This window comes from Genypterus blacodes, unplaced genomic scaffold (genome assembly GCF_046128005.1).
Source record: "Genypterus blacodes isolate CSIRO-AG114 ecotype Tasmania unplaced genomic scaffold, CSIRO-AGI_Gbla_v1 ptg000021l_1, whole genome shotgun sequence".
Taxonomy (NCBI): Eukaryota; Metazoa; Chordata; class Actinopteri; order Ophidiiformes; family Ophidiidae; genus Genypterus; species Genypterus blacodes.
Window position 1 is genome coordinate 9,820,685 of NW_027466834.1, and position 16,127 is coordinate 9,836,811.

At 45.1% G+C, this 16,127-nt stretch overlaps 1 protein-coding gene across 1 annotated transcript in view; it reads left to right on the plus strand.

Moving 5' to 3' along the window:
• The window catches only part of lrp5 (low density lipoprotein receptor-related protein 5), a 28,187-nt gene extending 12,283 nt beyond the window's left edge, over positions 1–15,904 (plus strand). The window contains exons 11-29 of the mRNA XM_076142523.1: positions 105–276; positions 5,002–5,218; positions 5,324–5,477; positions 5,757–5,892; positions 6,008–6,252; positions 6,387–6,571; positions 6,891–7,039; positions 7,206–7,383; positions 7,626–7,822; positions 7,907–8,112; positions 8,627–8,817; positions 8,954–9,163; positions 9,407–9,532; positions 9,647–9,883; positions 10,021–10,131; positions 10,353–10,565; positions 10,701–10,843; positions 10,987–11,084; positions 11,181–15,904. Of these exons, the coding sequence (XP_075998638.1) occupies positions 105–276; positions 5,002–5,218; positions 5,324–5,477; positions 5,757–5,892; positions 6,008–6,252; positions 6,387–6,571; positions 6,891–7,039; positions 7,206–7,383; positions 7,626–7,822; positions 7,907–8,112; positions 8,627–8,817; positions 8,954–9,163; positions 9,407–9,532; positions 9,647–9,883; positions 10,021–10,131; positions 10,353–10,565; positions 10,701–10,843; positions 10,987–11,084; positions 11,181–11,502 (3,490 nt within the window). The 3' untranslated portion in view covers positions 11,503–15,904. The remainder of the gene's footprint in view (positions 1–104; positions 277–5,001; positions 5,219–5,323; positions 5,478–5,756; positions 5,893–6,007; positions 6,253–6,386; positions 6,572–6,890; positions 7,040–7,205; positions 7,384–7,625; positions 7,823–7,906; positions 8,113–8,626; positions 8,818–8,953; positions 9,164–9,406; positions 9,533–9,646; positions 9,884–10,020; positions 10,132–10,352; positions 10,566–10,700; positions 10,844–10,986; positions 11,085–11,180) is intronic.
• The last annotated feature ends 223 nt before the right edge of the window (positions 15,905–16,127 follow it).

Genomic DNA, 16,127 nt, shown 5'->3' on the forward strand with positions numbered 1-16,127 from the left:
CTTTGTAAAAGTCAAAAATACATAAATGAACAGGAGGCATACGCTTATTGACTTAAGTACAGTTTATCTTCCAGAAAGCTGACGTTTGCCTCTGTCTCTTTCAGCTACATGTACTGGACAGATTGGGGTCAACATCCAAAGATAGAGCGGGCCAACCTGGATGGGACAGAGCGACTGGTTCTGCTCAACAGCTCTCTGGGTTGGCCCAATGGGCTGGCTATAGATTACGCTGCAGGAAAACTGTACTGGGGAGACGCTAAGACTGACAAGATAGAGGTACGTCCAACCTAGAGTAACACCTTTGGCTCAACCTGTCTGCCTGTCACTCCTTAAGTCTGTTTCTACGCTGAACACCAGCTGGGACAAAGAAGTCGTCAGAGAGGAGCTTTGGTTGGTTCACTGTAGAGGTGATATGTTTCAGTGCATTTCTCCTCACAGTGGGACAATCATCATCGCTTAGGTAACATCTATAGAGCTCAAGCAGTGGGAGGTTGCTGTACCAAGCTTTCAACTCATCTCATCTCCATGCAGCTGAATTATTTTGTGTTGTAGGTAATCAGGCACATCAGTTCATTAAACTGTGTCGCAAAAGTTGACATCCTGAAATCTGTCACATAATGCCTTAAATAGTTTTCTATATTCACTTGCATATTCAGATGTCATAGGATGCTATTGTCCTTGCACAGTGGGGAAATGCACAGTGTTAGTTTTAATGTTTGAAAGCAGAGAGCTAAGAGGCTGGTTGAGGTCCTCCAGCTTGACGTTCAGCTCTGAGAGGTACCTGGTAATGTCAACCAGAAACACTACATCACGCTGTCACTCGCTAATGATAACCAAGATTACCGTACTCTGAGTCAAGATCACTCACTAACTCATTAAAGTGCTGGTTGCTGTTTAGTCCTTGCTTTTGATCAAATGTATGCTTTTGGTACTATTTTTGCATGATTGTGATGTGAAGCACACGCCTGCTGAATCGCCTGGCAGGCCTGATCAAATGATCTCAGTCGGGCCTTATACGTTCCCCATCCCTGCATTACATCAATGAAGGACTCCCTTTTTGTGACCCTGTGTGAGGAAGGCACATCAAAGACAAGAGAGAACATTTGAGCTCAGTAACTCAGTTTGGAATTGATTGTTCTCTCTTGGGAAATAAAATTGTCTTTGACAGAGTTGCAAAGACGATTGCGGCTCTGCGTGGCTTCACACTATTGAACAGTGCCCACCTACTGAATGGAATTCTGTCACACGCTTTCTCCTCGGCTGTGATGGATAAAGCCCCTGAAGTTGACCAGCATGTGACTGATGTGAACCAGTTGATGAAGTTTGCCTACAAGCCCAGCTGTGAAAGTCTCTACAGCCGTCAGTGGAAACACGGTGGAATTCAAATATTGATATGCTGGAATCAATATTACATCAGTATAAAGACATCGCAACAATCATGGCAGAAATCAAACAATGTGAAAACGTGGGTTGAATCGACAAAACAACCTTGGTGTCATTTTGGAAACCACTCAAAGATGCGACAAATGATTGATGAGTATGATAATTCTGCCTTAAGTGCCTCGCTTGTAGTTCCATGGTCGTCGAGATGAAGGAATCATTGCTCAGCAGCCACAGTTGACCCTGTCTGTGCTCACTGAAATTGCAGTGTTGTGTGTGAAACATCTGCAATGCATGATGTCCCCTAAAATCTCAGCTTAAAGTGGCGTCCTTATGATGTACAATTTGGAGCATTTCTCACTCCAAATCTGAGACAACTAAAGATGCCTGCTGAAGAGGAGAGGCAGCCTGTGGTGGGTGCAGTGATAATAATCATTATACCCTCAACCCTTATAACAGTGCTGAGCAAATGTAGGGACTGAATATTTCATCTATCTACCTTGTCCTTTCTCCCTCTGTTTGTCACCAGCACCACAGCGGCACAGCTCTCTTGCTCACACACCTTTGGCTAACTGATGTTTACGTGGGCACTAAGAGCTGCCATGGGTCACACATATCCCCTTCAAACTCTTTATAAATTCCTTTTTCGCACTTCGATGCTTTCCATCTAGCATAGCTGTGAATTATTTTTCTCTGATTAGAATAGAATGAGAATATCTTGTAAATGATTCAGCATTACATGTGTGTGAGTGAGTTCTTGGTGAGTTCTCTCTGAAAGCAGACTGGCTCGTGAGATGTCCGTCCACAGTGGAAAGCTCACTTTGTGCTGCCTGGTCTGAGTGAATTCCCTTTGGTTTGTGTGTCTCCTCCCTCTTTTGTGCACGCGGCACAGCTGTGGAAGTAAAAAAGCATTTCAAGCTCTGGAAAATATTAACAGGTGGGAGTGCTGCCTATGAAACCTGTAGCAAACTCAAGCTGAGGGCCCAAATCTCCTCTTTTCTTGGTTAGAACTGAACTTTGTGCTAATGCAGTGGGATCTTTGAATGTGCATGAGAATGATTTTGGTCAAGGATCAACACGTGATTGAAAAAGACTTGCATGTGTGTGTGTCTGTCCGTGTCTTGGTGAACTGTACAGCGTATTAGCCTCTGAAAGGAAGAAGAGAGAGAATGATAAATGACCCAACCACAACCTGAAGGAGTGAGCATATCCCTCTCTCCCTCCTATTCTCACCCTCACACTCCCTCTCCCTTCTTCTTTTCCCCTGTCTTTCCTTTTCAAGTGTTTTTGAAAGAAATCTGGCTCCCCCTCTGCAACTCTCTCACGCTGCCCCACCACCACCCCCGTCCTTAGAAAAACAAAAAAAAGTTACGCACGGGCCGCCTCCTTTTAAATAGGAGGTAGGAATGTGTGTGTGTGTCGGCTGCCCTGACTGATGTGTTGCTGTTTCTATGCGCACACAAAACGGCTGCTTTGTTGTAATTATGCAGATTGACTGTGCGCAATGTGATTCGTCCACACTGACTGTGGAGACATATGATAATTTAGTGTGTGTGCTTGCATTTGTGTGTGTGTGTGTGGTGAGGGACGGGGTCTGCACAGCTGAATGTATCAACTTTGATAAGAGATTGCCTCTGAGTCAGTAACACTTTGAATATATTGGGATTAAGGCAGTATATCTTTTTTTGTGTGTGTGTTGATTTCATCTTGTATCCTTAATAGGGCAGTCTACTCATCCTAATAGTTTGTTATTAGTTTTCCATAGGAGGTGGTGTTATGAAGAGTTTCGTTCTGCAGGTGTTCTCTATTTTAGTTTGGTGCAGTGACAGCATTGCTAAGGGTTGTGGAATCTCATCTCTACACTCTCTGCCATCCAGCACTTCTATTTTAAGCACAAAATATCCTAAGTCAGCACAAAATCACAAAAATAACTACTCTTGTACCTTTGTGTCTTGAACACATACAAAGATGATGTCATATGGGTGGTTTGAGAAGCAGTATCTGGCAGCAGCATTAGGGCTGAGAAATGGAAGATTGTGGGGCATATTTATGATACCCAGCATATGCACAATGTCCCCAGGGATGTTACTTTTGCATTGCCACAATTCTTCAATTTTGCAGGGTATTTCCTGACACTGGTGCTAAAAAACAGGTGCAGTTTCCTCTTCCACAGCAATGATAAGTCAGTTCAGCCATGTATTTGAATTTATCTCCATCCTCTCCTCCCATATGTTTGTGGTTATACATTAAGAATCCCTCAAAAACATAATACATAAACCCAAACACACAGTTTTCACAGGAGATACTTTTCTGTAATTGTGCAGGTGCAAAACCTCTGTATGGCTCCTTATTAAAAACAGAGAATTGGACTGGATTTCACGACTGATCTTTGGTCTGTTGTCAAGCAAAGCAACGTTCTTAAGTTCCCCCAAAATGGGCCTAAATGAAGTCCATTCAGACTCAGAGAAACACTGACACTATCAGCCGTCCACAGATAATTTTGTGTTATTTTGACTGACTCTTCAGCCCACGTGTGTGTGTGTGTGTGTGTGTGTGTGTGTGTGTGTGTGTGTGTGTGTGTGTGTGTGTGTGTGTGTGTGTGTGTATCTCTCACTCTGTCTGTGTGTGAATTGTCCTGTGACAGTCTGACTTCTCCCTGCGTGTCGGATGCTACTTTTGTTAGCTTTCTATTTACTGTCTTTATCTTTTTGTCCTTTTTTTCCTTTAGTCTCTGAAGAAATGAGACATTCTCACACCCAAAGTGAAAAACAGGGAGAGAAAAAAAACAATCACACTCCTGCTGCATAATTCTTCGTAGAAAAGCCAGCGGAGAGAAAGAGCGAGGCAGAGAGGAGGAGAGAGGAGAGAAAAGGAGTCTCTCTGCCATCTTTTCACCCGGACGGCCATGTCTAATTGTGTGGTGGTGATAAATGAAAAGGTTTATTGTGGAGGGGTCAGTAACCCCCCCCTGGATTAGAGGCCCATCAAACTCCTCAATGCAAATTTAAATGAGTATTCACTAAACAGAAGGCCGAACCAAAACCATTATGCGGCGTTTTCTTTCTCTGTTTATTTTATTTCATTTTGCGCCCCACAGCCTTTTTAAGACGTGTTTTAGATTGACCTGAAGCGCCATCCAGACCACGTTGCTTTTCTGTGGCTCTTGGCAGTAGTGTCAACTCCAGATGATGTACAGTTTTGAGCTGTGGTCCATTTCAGCGAATGCCCTGTGAACTTTGTCTGAAAGTCATTGTGGTTGAAGAAGCTGCAGCTGTGAGGCACACTCATCCATTGATCGAGCCGTCTATTCATCCACTGATACGCTCATCCATTCATACACTCATTTATTCATCTGCTCATCCATTTATACACTCATCTATTCATCTGCTCATCCATTTATACACTCATCTATTCATCCACTTGTATGAACCATTCATACAATCATATGCTCATCCTGTCATAGACTCATACATTCATTTACTCATCCATTTTTTACTTGATCGTCCATGGATCAAAGAGGAAACATCAGCCACATCAGGTGGTTTTTGATTTGGTTTGATTAGGAAGAAAGTCTGAAAGAGCTTGAAATTGTCCCCATCTTGTCTCCCTTTGCTGTCTCAGGTGATCAACGTGGACGGAAGTGACAGACAAACCCTATTGGAGGACAAACTGCCTCATATCTTTGGGTTTACTTTGCTGGATAATTATATTTATTGGACGGACTGGCAGAGGCGCAGCATTGAGAGAGTCCACAAGCATACAGCGGTACGAGAGATCATCATCGACCAGCTGCCCGATCTGATGGGCCTGAAGGCTACCAAAGTGACAGAGACACATGGTAAGTTTGATAGATTTGAGAATACGTATTCTCAAGTGTAGGTGAGGTGAAATACAGTTACAGTCATTACAGTGTCAGAAGGTTTTACTGCTCCTCTGTGTCCAGGTACTAACAGCTGTGCGCTGGATAATGGAGGATGCAGCCATCTGTGTTTCTGGCGTCGTCAGGCTGTTAGCTGTGCCTGTCCCATGGGCATGGAGCTCCTATCAGACTTGCACACTTGTGTGGTGCCTGAGGCCTTCCTGCTCTTCACCAACAGGTACCATACACCCTGCCAGATGGGAACAGACCAACAAAAACCCAGAGAGCCCAGGCAGCCCCCCCACCTGTCAAATAAAAATAGAAAAATACAAGTTTAGTTTGTTCACAGATTTTGTGAGATTTGCTGTTGACCGCCTGTACTCCAGTTGATTTTGCTAGAATCTATTTGTGTGTCATGTGATTTTCCAAGGTGTTTTAAAACAATTTTATGGGTTTATACTTTTAATTGTGCAAATGCACGGCGTAAAACTTGACACCTCACATCATTTTGCTCCAGGGACAACATCAGGAGCATCTCTCTGGGTACCAACAGCAATGACGTGGCAATTCCTCTGACGGGAGTCAAGGAGGCCTCCGCTCTGGACTTCGATGTCACTGAAAAGAGGATATACTGGACTGACATACAGGCCAAGGTGTGTAGTGTTTACACTGAAAATGAATCTGTTCACAAGAGCTCATCAGATTGAGTGACTGTGATTCATTTCCGCCTGGATTAGGAAAGCTGCTTATTGTCTCTCTTTCTCTCAGACCATCAGCAGAGCGTATATGAACGGCAGCGCTATAGAACACGTCATAGAGTTTGGCCTGGACTACCCAGAAGGCATGGCTGTCGACTGGATGGGTCGTAATATCTACTGGGCAGATACCGGCACTAACCGGATTGAGGTGGCCCGGCTGGATGGCCAGTACAGACAAGTTCTGGTCTGTAAAGATTTAGACAACCCGCGCTCCCTGGATAACCCACGATCACTGGCACTGGACCCATCCAACGGGTAAGGCTCAACTCATCTCCATACTGTTCAAGTTTATTTATAAACATTCAGACCTATTTAAGAAAGTCTGCTGATTATCAGATTGAAATAGGGTTGAAACTCCAACTCACTTTAAATGCATTTTGCCTCACTAGCTACATGTACTGGACAGAGTGGGGCGGTCGTCCTCGCATAGCTCGAGCCTATATGGACGGGAGCACCACAGTGACCCTGGTGGATAAAGTGGGCCGGGCCAACGGACTGACCATCGACTACATTGACCATCGAATATACTGGACTGACTTGGATACGTGCATGATTGAAAGCACCAACATGCAAGGTTTGGACACATCTCACAGTCTTTAAGAGCCTTTAGCTTTACTATCTGCATGCAAGTTTTACTTTTGAACAATTAACATATGTGTTGCAAATGTCAATCTTCTAACTTCAATTTGCGTCCTGCACTTGGTTTTGTTTTGGAAGCCTTTTATAGTAAAGAAGAAACTGACCATCCTCACAACATCTGTTCCCCTTTCCTTATATGAACTCACTAGCAGTTTCCTGCCAAAATGTGAACCGTCACAATCAATCATCTGAATGAATTCTCAGCTCAGCTTGATCTTATGACAGCAAACCTCTTTATGGACATGTTTCTGCAGGCCTTCAGAGGGAGATCGTAGTGGACGACCTCCCTCACCCCTTTGGTCTGACACAGTACAGGGATTTCATCTATTGGACAGATTTCACCCTGCGCAGCATCGAACGGGCCGATAAACGCACAGGACTCAACCGCACGGTAGTGCTGCAGGTATCAACAGAGATTTTTATTTAATTCAATAATTAAATACCGACCAACCGACTGATGGACCAACAGACTGACCAACCTCTCTGTCTACCTATGTCATTCTAAACCCTCAATGTTCAAACTCTCGCTGGAATTGACACTGATGAGTGGTGGTGGTTTGTGTCTCCAGGGACAGTTGGAGTTGATGTTGGACATAGTTGTGTTCCACTCGTCTCGTCAGGACGGCACAAATGAATGTTCCCATAACAACGGCAATTGTGCTCACCTCTGCCTGGCTACACCCGCAGGCGCACAGTGCCGCTGTGCCTCCCATTACACCCTAAACCCAGATAATCGCAACTGTAGCTGTGAGTACAAAACAATATTCTTATTGTTACCATCATGATATACAATTTACAATGTTTCTTTAAGATGTTATCCTGTTATTAGTAACTTTGTAACACTCACTTTGTATCAATAATACATTATTATTTCAGATGTGGTGTGGTAATCGTAGCTTGAATTATGTTATTATGCAATTTGACTGCTTATTCCTTTACACTGTGGATAACTGTGTATGTGCGTGTGTGTGTGTGTGTGTGTTTTGCAGCTCCCTCTAACTTCCTGCTGTTCAGTCAGAAGACCAGTATCAGCAGGATGGTTTTAGGAGAGCAGAGTCCGGACATTATCTTGCCAATTCACGTGATGAAGAACGTCCGAGCTGTCAGCTACGACCCCAGGGATCAGCTCATCTACTGGCTTGACGGACGACAGAACATCCGCAGGGCCAGAGACGATGGAACCATGGTAACGCAGACACTGATGCACACATACACAACAAAAGTCTCAAAGCAAAATGGAACGTTGATGCGATCCCTCTGTTTATCTCAGTCTACCATGATAGTGAGTGGTGGTGTTCAGGCAGTGGAGAATCAACTGCATGACCTGAGCCTGGACCCCTACAGCCGCCAAGTTTATTGGACCTGTGAGACAACCAACAGCATCAATGTCCAGAGGATGGATGGGCACCATGTGGGGGTCGTCCTGAAGGATGACACGGACAAACCACGAGTCATTGTGGTCAATGCAGAGAAGGGGTACGCTTTGTTTTATTCTGGTGTGTTTGGAATTCAAAACTAGTTATACTGTATGTGAAAGGGCTACGTAGGTAAGGTTTTTAGTTGAACTGGATGGTTCTACATCTAATATGGAGAACATTGTCATCATTAGTTGTGACATAATCAGCTTGGGCCAAGGAATTAGTGGATGAACACCAGATTTGTTAAGCCACACAGCTCAAAAGTTATGGTTAAGTTAAGACTCTTCTGCCCGCAATACTCTGTCAATCCACCAGATGGCGTAAAAGATGTAGATTGTGTGCAACAGGCTTTCAGGACAGCATTGATCCTGTTCATGATGGAGAGGTTAGAGGTCATAAACTTGTGTATCAAATATGATAGACATTGCTACGTACTTAAGAGTGAGTCTTAATCTTTTGTTTGAATTAGATCAGCCAAGACTCTTCAGACTATCTTAACACAACACCAAGACCAGATAGGACCTCATCTGTCTACACTGTGTAAATGTGTGTGTTATGCCCCTTCTGTCCAGGTACATGTATTTCACCACAGTGCAGGATCGCTCAGCCAAGATCGAAGGGGCCAGTCTGGATGGGACTGAGCGAGAGTCTCTGTTCACCACTGGCTTGATCCGACCTGTCGCCCTGGCCCTGGACAATAAACTTGGAAAACTCTTCTGGGCAGACGTCGACCTCAAACGCATCGAGAGTAGCGACCTGACAGGTGAGTCACTCTACCCTGAATTAGAGCATGTTAATTTAACTTTGTCTGAGTCATTTTGTAATTTGAATGAAAGTGCAGAGAGAGAGAACCACTTTCCATTCAGCAGGAAATGTTGAAAAACGTTCCTCTCTTCCAGGAGCCAATCGGATCATCCTTCAGGACTCCAACATTCTCCAGCCGATGGGTCTGGCTGTTCTAGGGGATCACTTGTACTGGATCGACCGGCAGCAGCAGATGATAGAGAGAGTGGACAAACTGACCGGAGACAGCCGGACGCGAATCCAGGGCCGAATCTCTTACCTGACATCAATCCATGCTGTGGAAGAAATGGACCCTCAGGAGTTTGGTATGGACACTCCTTCATTCACATCTTACAATTGTTGTACACATGATTCATGAATCAGACATGGGCTATTCTTGTTTGGGACTCTTGGAACTTTACTTCCTGTTTATACAAATATACTCAGTGTTTAAACGGTGAATTCAGGCTTGACAAGTGTATTTTATGATGATTCATGTTTATTAGTCCAACTCTGTACTTTCCATATAACATTGTTATTGCCTTGTCCCGTCCCCTTCTTCTCCCCAGCATCCCACCCTTGTTCTCGTGAAAACGGGGGCTGTTCTCACATCTGCATCGCCAAGGGTGATGGCACGCCACGATGTTCCTGTCCCATGCACCTGGTTTTGCTGCAGGACCTACTTCACTGTGGAGGTACGCATCAAACCACAGTTTCCTTTTCACTTCACTAAAGGAACAATAAACCACATATCACCCAGGTTACATGTTCACATTCTGGACTTGTTGCTGTGTCATCTCCTCTGGCAGAACCTCCCACCTGCTCCTCAGAGCAGTTCACCTGCTCCACGGGGGAGATCGACTGTATTCCCATGGCGTGGCGCTGTGACGGCTACGCTGAATGCGACGACAGCAGCGATGAGGAGAATTGTCCGGTCTGCTCAGCCTTCCAGTTCCAGTGTGATAAAGGAGGCTGCATCGATGCTCAGCGGCGCTGCAACGGAGAGCCGGACTGTGCTGATCACTCTGATGAACAGGACTGTGAAGGTAGGGTCACACATGGCTTTAACTCAACACAATCAATCAACAAAGAGTGTGTGTATTAAATGAATAACTCTGTTCACCACATTGGACTTGAGGCTGTGTGATTAACCCCTCCTTGGCTGTGTCTTTCTGTTGTCTAGCAATCTGTCCTCCTAACCAGTTTCGCTGTGGAGACAACCAGTGCATCACTAAGAAACAACATTGTGACAATTACAACGACTGTCCTGACGGATCAGACGAGCTCGCCTGTGGTAATAACAACAAGTTCCCATATCTGTTTTGTAGAAATGAATGTGAAATGATAAATAAATGTATCAGATATTTGGTAATGTTGCAGTTATCTAAATTCTGACTCACACATCATAAAAAGCAACAGTGTTAAAATGACTGTGAACTATTTCCTTTTTGGTGAGTTTCTCTTGTGGTTTTAACTCTTCTTCTGAATGTCCCTCTGTGTTTCTTCAACGAGCAGAGTTCCCTTCCAGTTCCTCCACAATCGTTCCAGTCATCACCATCATTCTGCTGGTCTTTGTGGTCGGGGGTACCTACTTTGTTTGCCAGCGCGTTGTGTGTAAACGTTACAAAGGCCCGAGTGGAAGTTTCCCCCATGAATACATCAGTGGTACGCCCCATGTCCCCCTCAACTTCATGGCACCCAGCAGCTCCCAGCATGGAACCTTCCAAGGTAAAGAACAGATGCTCTTGATCTTCTTCTCTGCTTATGGCTATGTCAACTAATAAAGGAAGTAAATGTATGACTTCACTACCACTTGATTCTATTGTATGTAAAGTGATGATGACCATGATTTGGTGGTTGCAGGTATTTCATGTGGAAAGTCCATTATGAGTTCAGTCAGCCTGATGGGCAGCAGCAGCAGTGGAGCTCCTTTGTATGACAGGAACCATGTGACCGGAGCCTCGTCCAGCAGCTCATCGTCCACTAAAGGAGCCTTCTACCCACAGGTAAATATAGAAAATCGTGTGTCCAGGGTTGCTACAGCCCCACCAAAGATTGCTCGAACGCACAAATCAGCAAACCTGTGTAGTCTGACTGCCATGTCTTGTGGCACTGTGCCCTTTCTAATGTCGATCTTTTCTGTGTCTAGATTTTGAACCCTCCTCCATCGCCGGCTACAGACCGCTCTCTGTACAACACAGAGGTCTGTTACTCCTCAAACAGTCCCTCCACCACCAGATCATACAGGTAAAACACACACACACACACACACACACACACTCTGTGGCCCTCTTTCTTTGTGATATGCATGCTGATGCTGATCTAAGTTGTCCCTCTCGTCAGACCCTATCACCTGGTCCATGGCGCCGCCCCCCCGACCACGCCCTGCAGCACCGACGTCTGCGACAGCGATTACACCCCCCATCACCTGCCGGCCGGGCCGGTGTCCTCTACAGGCCGCTGGAAGACGGCGGGCCACGCCACCCACGGCAAACACAAGTATTACATGGACTTAAATTCAGACTCGGACCCCTACCCCCCACCCCCGACCCCCCGCTCGCAGTACCTCTCAGCCGAGGAGAGCTGCCCCCCCTCCCCGTCCACTGAGCGCTCCTACTTCCATCTCTGCCCCCCTCCCCCCTCACCGTGCACAGACTCCTCATGACCTTCCAGCTCAGCCAGGCAGCCCTGCGAGGAAGGAAGGGACGCCAGCCGCTGACGGTCACACAGCAGGCGGAGAATTGGACCCACTTTACCGACCTGCTTCAGCCCTGACTCGCCCTAAACCCGAACCCGGCTCAGCTGCTTTGGTTCTAGTAGCCTGGCTGAAAGGCACAAAGCCCCACTGTGGCAATTTCAACATTCCAGTCATCCAGAAGCTCAGGCCTGATGTGCCGTCCACGCCAGAGTTCAGGTTTCAGGATGATGACCATCTTCATCAGCAGTCTGTCCATTTGTGTGACCTCTATGCGTCTCTCTCTTTTACATTGATTCCCCAATGACTAGTTGAAGGTTTGAGCCCATCAGTGACACAGATTCATTCCTGGATCGGTACTAACGCCATGTTCTGCTCTTCCATCGGAGGACTTACGGGCAGTGACAACAACATACAACATAAAAAGTCTTAGTAAGCTTATTTGTCTTCTTGTCATCTTCAACGCTGCTCGGAACAGATTGAACAAGGGGAACTCTACATGAGGAAAGGACGGCATTCCTCTCAAAGTGTGACGGTGGTGCAGAGGACTCGATGTTTCCTAGGACTCATGAAAGCATTGGTTGGACTGGGGTTGTGTTGCTGCTGGAATAGACAGAGGGACATGCAGACAGACAGATAGACAAGCCAATGGACATACAGACAGACGGTGGTGGAGATAGTAACACTAAAGTGAATGGCAGAAACTCAGAGGCTTGAACAATAACACCGCCAACACTCTGAGTCCTTTATGGAGACGGAAGCCATTTTCACACCTAATGTGCTCTGGAGTCGGACCTTTAGTTCCAGTGTATTGGTTTGATTTGGTTCGGTTTGTCTCACATAGCGTCGAAGAAAGCCCAGCAGACTTTAACAGGTTTGTTGACTAGTGTGGCTGAGACACACTTCCAATGTCTCACACAGCGGTGCGCTTCCTTCCACGCAATTTGAAACCAACCGAGCCACATCAAACGGTCAAACGCTGGTGGGCACTTGAAGTATGAAGAACAGCCGTGAGACCTGGACCTGGACCTGGACCGGAGCAGACTCATCCTTGGAGAGCTACGGGCGGCTCCCTCCTCCTCACAGCAGCAGCAGCAGGACTCTATGGAGCGTTCAACTAATATGAACAAAAAAAGCTAATTGGAGAAGAATTATTATATTATTTTACACACACTGGCTCCTCCTCTGTTCCTTCTAAAGGCAGAAGGTGGATCCAGTGGCTGAGTAAATGTACGCATGAGTGATAGAGCAGCTGAGTGTTTAGATGGATGAACGAGTGTGTGGATGAAGGAATGGGCTGAGAGGATTTCAAAAAGTGTGAATTTTTACGTCGGGTAATCCTTCATCCGTCAGTCAACACGAGGAGAGGAAGGCGAGCCCTCATTACATCGCCACATGACAGAGTGTAGAGTCTGTTTTACATCCAGTGTGTGTCGTGAAGTCCGTCAGTGAATCCGATCCTCCTCAACTTCATCTTCGTCAGCCCATTTACCCAAAGCATCGTTGCTGCTATTGTGTACATACAGTATATATATCATCCTCCTACTTATCCAGAAGTTACCACTTGCCAACTGACGATACATCATTAAGCTATTTTACAGTTAATAACACTTATTCTTATAGCGACCTTTGTTAGTCCTCTTGGTGTTTGTGTGTAGAACGGTTTAGAGCCCAGCTTTGCAGATTCTGTTGTCACTGTGTAAATGCATGTTCACACTTAAGTTATATGTCAGTCACTCAGCGAGGAGAGTGTGTGACCGCAGCCTCACCGCTCCAAGCACAGAAGCAACCGGCTGCTGCATCTTCAAAACAAAGTGGTTTCACTTCTGTACCTGCCAGTCAAAATGAATGGGACTCCACAGGGCAAAGGGATCAACGCCTCCAACAAACCCTGAGTATAGAAACACAACCCTAACCTGTTGGTGGTAGAGAAGGCCAGTATAGTTTTGATCTTATTCTGATCTGTGTATTCTTGCATCTCCTTGTGCAGCAGAAACAGGAAGTATCTTTTTCCACTTACACAGATTGTGCAGCTTATAAAACTCACAACAAATATGAACCTCAGTTTGATTGAAGCAGCCAGAGGAAGACGAGGGTTGGAGGGGTTTTGGAGCCTTGTTGCTTGAGTGCCATTCATTTACATTGAGGCCTTCCGAAGCTAAACCAGTTTGCTCCAAGATTCCCCAGCCGGAGCAGTTAGGATGGAGTACAAACAATGATGTAATAGGGTTTAGGTGAAAGAACAAAACCATCTTATCCTTTCACGTCTCTCGTAGGTTAAAGGTGTGTATGAGTGAACAGGGAAACCTCTGAATTCCACACGCATTCTTGCTTTATTATACTTCACATAAGAGTCAGAGTGTAGCATGTATACAAGTGCTGTGCAGTTGAAATGTTTACACACAAAAGGGGGGGGAATTCATAAAGCGCACTGCCAGATTTAATGTGACGTTAAGGGGAAACCCATGTTCCCTCATTCATCAACACCTGTCTCTGCCTGTCGCAGAAAGAATCACAGTACTAGCTTGTTGGGTGAAATGTTTGTAAACACAGATTTATCCCAAAACATCTTCTAGTCTGGCAGTAAATGTTAAGAATATGAAATCTGGGCGGTTTTAAACTGTTTCGGTTCACATTTGTTAGCGATGGATAAATCTGCAGTTGATTATTCAATTTATTTAAATGTAATGTTTTGATCTCTCACAAATCCCCCCCAAAGAGACGCAGACTGAAATCTCCGCTGCCAGCAGAGGAGGTGAGATCAAACACACAGCAGCAGCTTCAGTAACAGGCTGCTAATAAACATCAGAGAAGCTCGAGGAATGAACTTTGATCATCATGCCACATATTTAGCAAGTCAGTTTGTGTGTTCTTATTAACTGGCTCATCATGGTTTAGACTCACGTGTTTTTCCTGCTCACTTTCAGTCCCTGAAGTATGCTGGATGTTTTCATAATCCTTCAGAAATGTAAAAATGATTTGTGAATGTCAGTTGATTTCAGCCGACGCACTGTGTTTCGCTTGGCTTCACCTGTTCACTCGGACAGGAAGCGTCAACTCAGCAGTCAGTGAAGGTGTGAAGCTGTGAACGGAGTCAGTGGGACTCAGCGCCAAGCAACAACATGAATCTGCTACTTAAAGAATCTGACAGGAGAGCCAAAACTTCAACAAATGTTTCCCTCTGTCAGTTTGCAAAGACGCACGTTCAAACTTTGATTATTAAGGCAATTCATGTGTATGCCATAATTAGATTGAAATCAGCCTAAGTCAAAATATCCTTTTTCTGAGTAACAGAGCCGCATTATGTGATTGTGAATCAACGTTTTCTTTTGTTTCCTCGCCTACATTTCATGTTTGCTCAGAGAACGGCAAAATTGTTTAAATCCATCTGTGTCCAACTCATGCATCAGCTTTGCTTAAAGATGAAAATGAGTAACGTGTGCATGTAAACATACAGAACCTTTACATGCACATTTAACTCCATTATACTGCAATTAAGGCATTGAATAGATTCTTTGTCAACCATGTATAAACCTTGAAACGGTATAAACAGAAGTAAGCTCACTCAGACCTTGATTATGTGTTGGTCAAGCATGTCATTCCATGCAGTTCCTCAGTGGGACGATGGTTTCCTACATAAGGTGTCACGTATACTTGGAGAATGTTGGACTCCTCTTCATTCTGTCCATACGGCTTAATGGCATTTGTGCCTTAATTGCAGTAACGACAAGCAGAGTACAGAATGTTGTGGCTTTTTATCTGGATTCCGGCGTTATACCTCAGACTGTCAGCACATGTTTATATTTACTGAGCCAACTGTTGCTCGTCTGCAAGTTCCTCCACGCCTTGGCTCGATCATCAGAACCAGACCTGTGAGCAGTGTTGGAGCCGTGTAGCTGAGTGCAGTAGCTGCTAATACTGCTCTGGAGATGGTCCCAGTGACCGTGTCAGACTCAGCAGCCAGTGGTCAGTTAGAGCCACGTGCCAGCAGGAAGTGTGACCGGGGTTCAGCTTCTTGCTGGAGGAAACCTGAGCCCTCCTCACTGCAGGACTCCACCCTGCCAGCGTCCATGGATAGACATCGCTCCAGCACTTTTTGGGGTGATGGACCCTGCAGAGAGCAAACTGCTGCTGTTGAAATGTTGTTTTTTATAGCTTCATTAGTTGCCTGGTAACACAGCTGAACAGCTTCCAGAAGCTTCTATCTGGAAACAGGAGAAAGTCCATTAAAGCCTCATACCACTGTGTCAATAAAGCTCTGCTCCTTCAGACAAACCCTGATCACTAAAAAAGACTTTATGTAATTTACATTTGTGACATTTTTGTATCAAAAGCAATTTTATATATAATAAAGGTTATATTTTAAGAATGATTTGTTGATTCGTTGATATTTTGAAACTGTCCCACCCAGTCACAGTCACTCCGAAGCTGCATGTGGCCCTTTGACGAAACATTACATGGAAATGAACACTCGTGTATTGTTGTTGCTAGTGATTTTTACATTCTCTAATGAAACGGTGAAACATCTTCAAACTGTTAGCAGCAGGTCCAGTTGCCTAAGATTAACTTTCCTTGGAGATCAATAGATTTGGTCA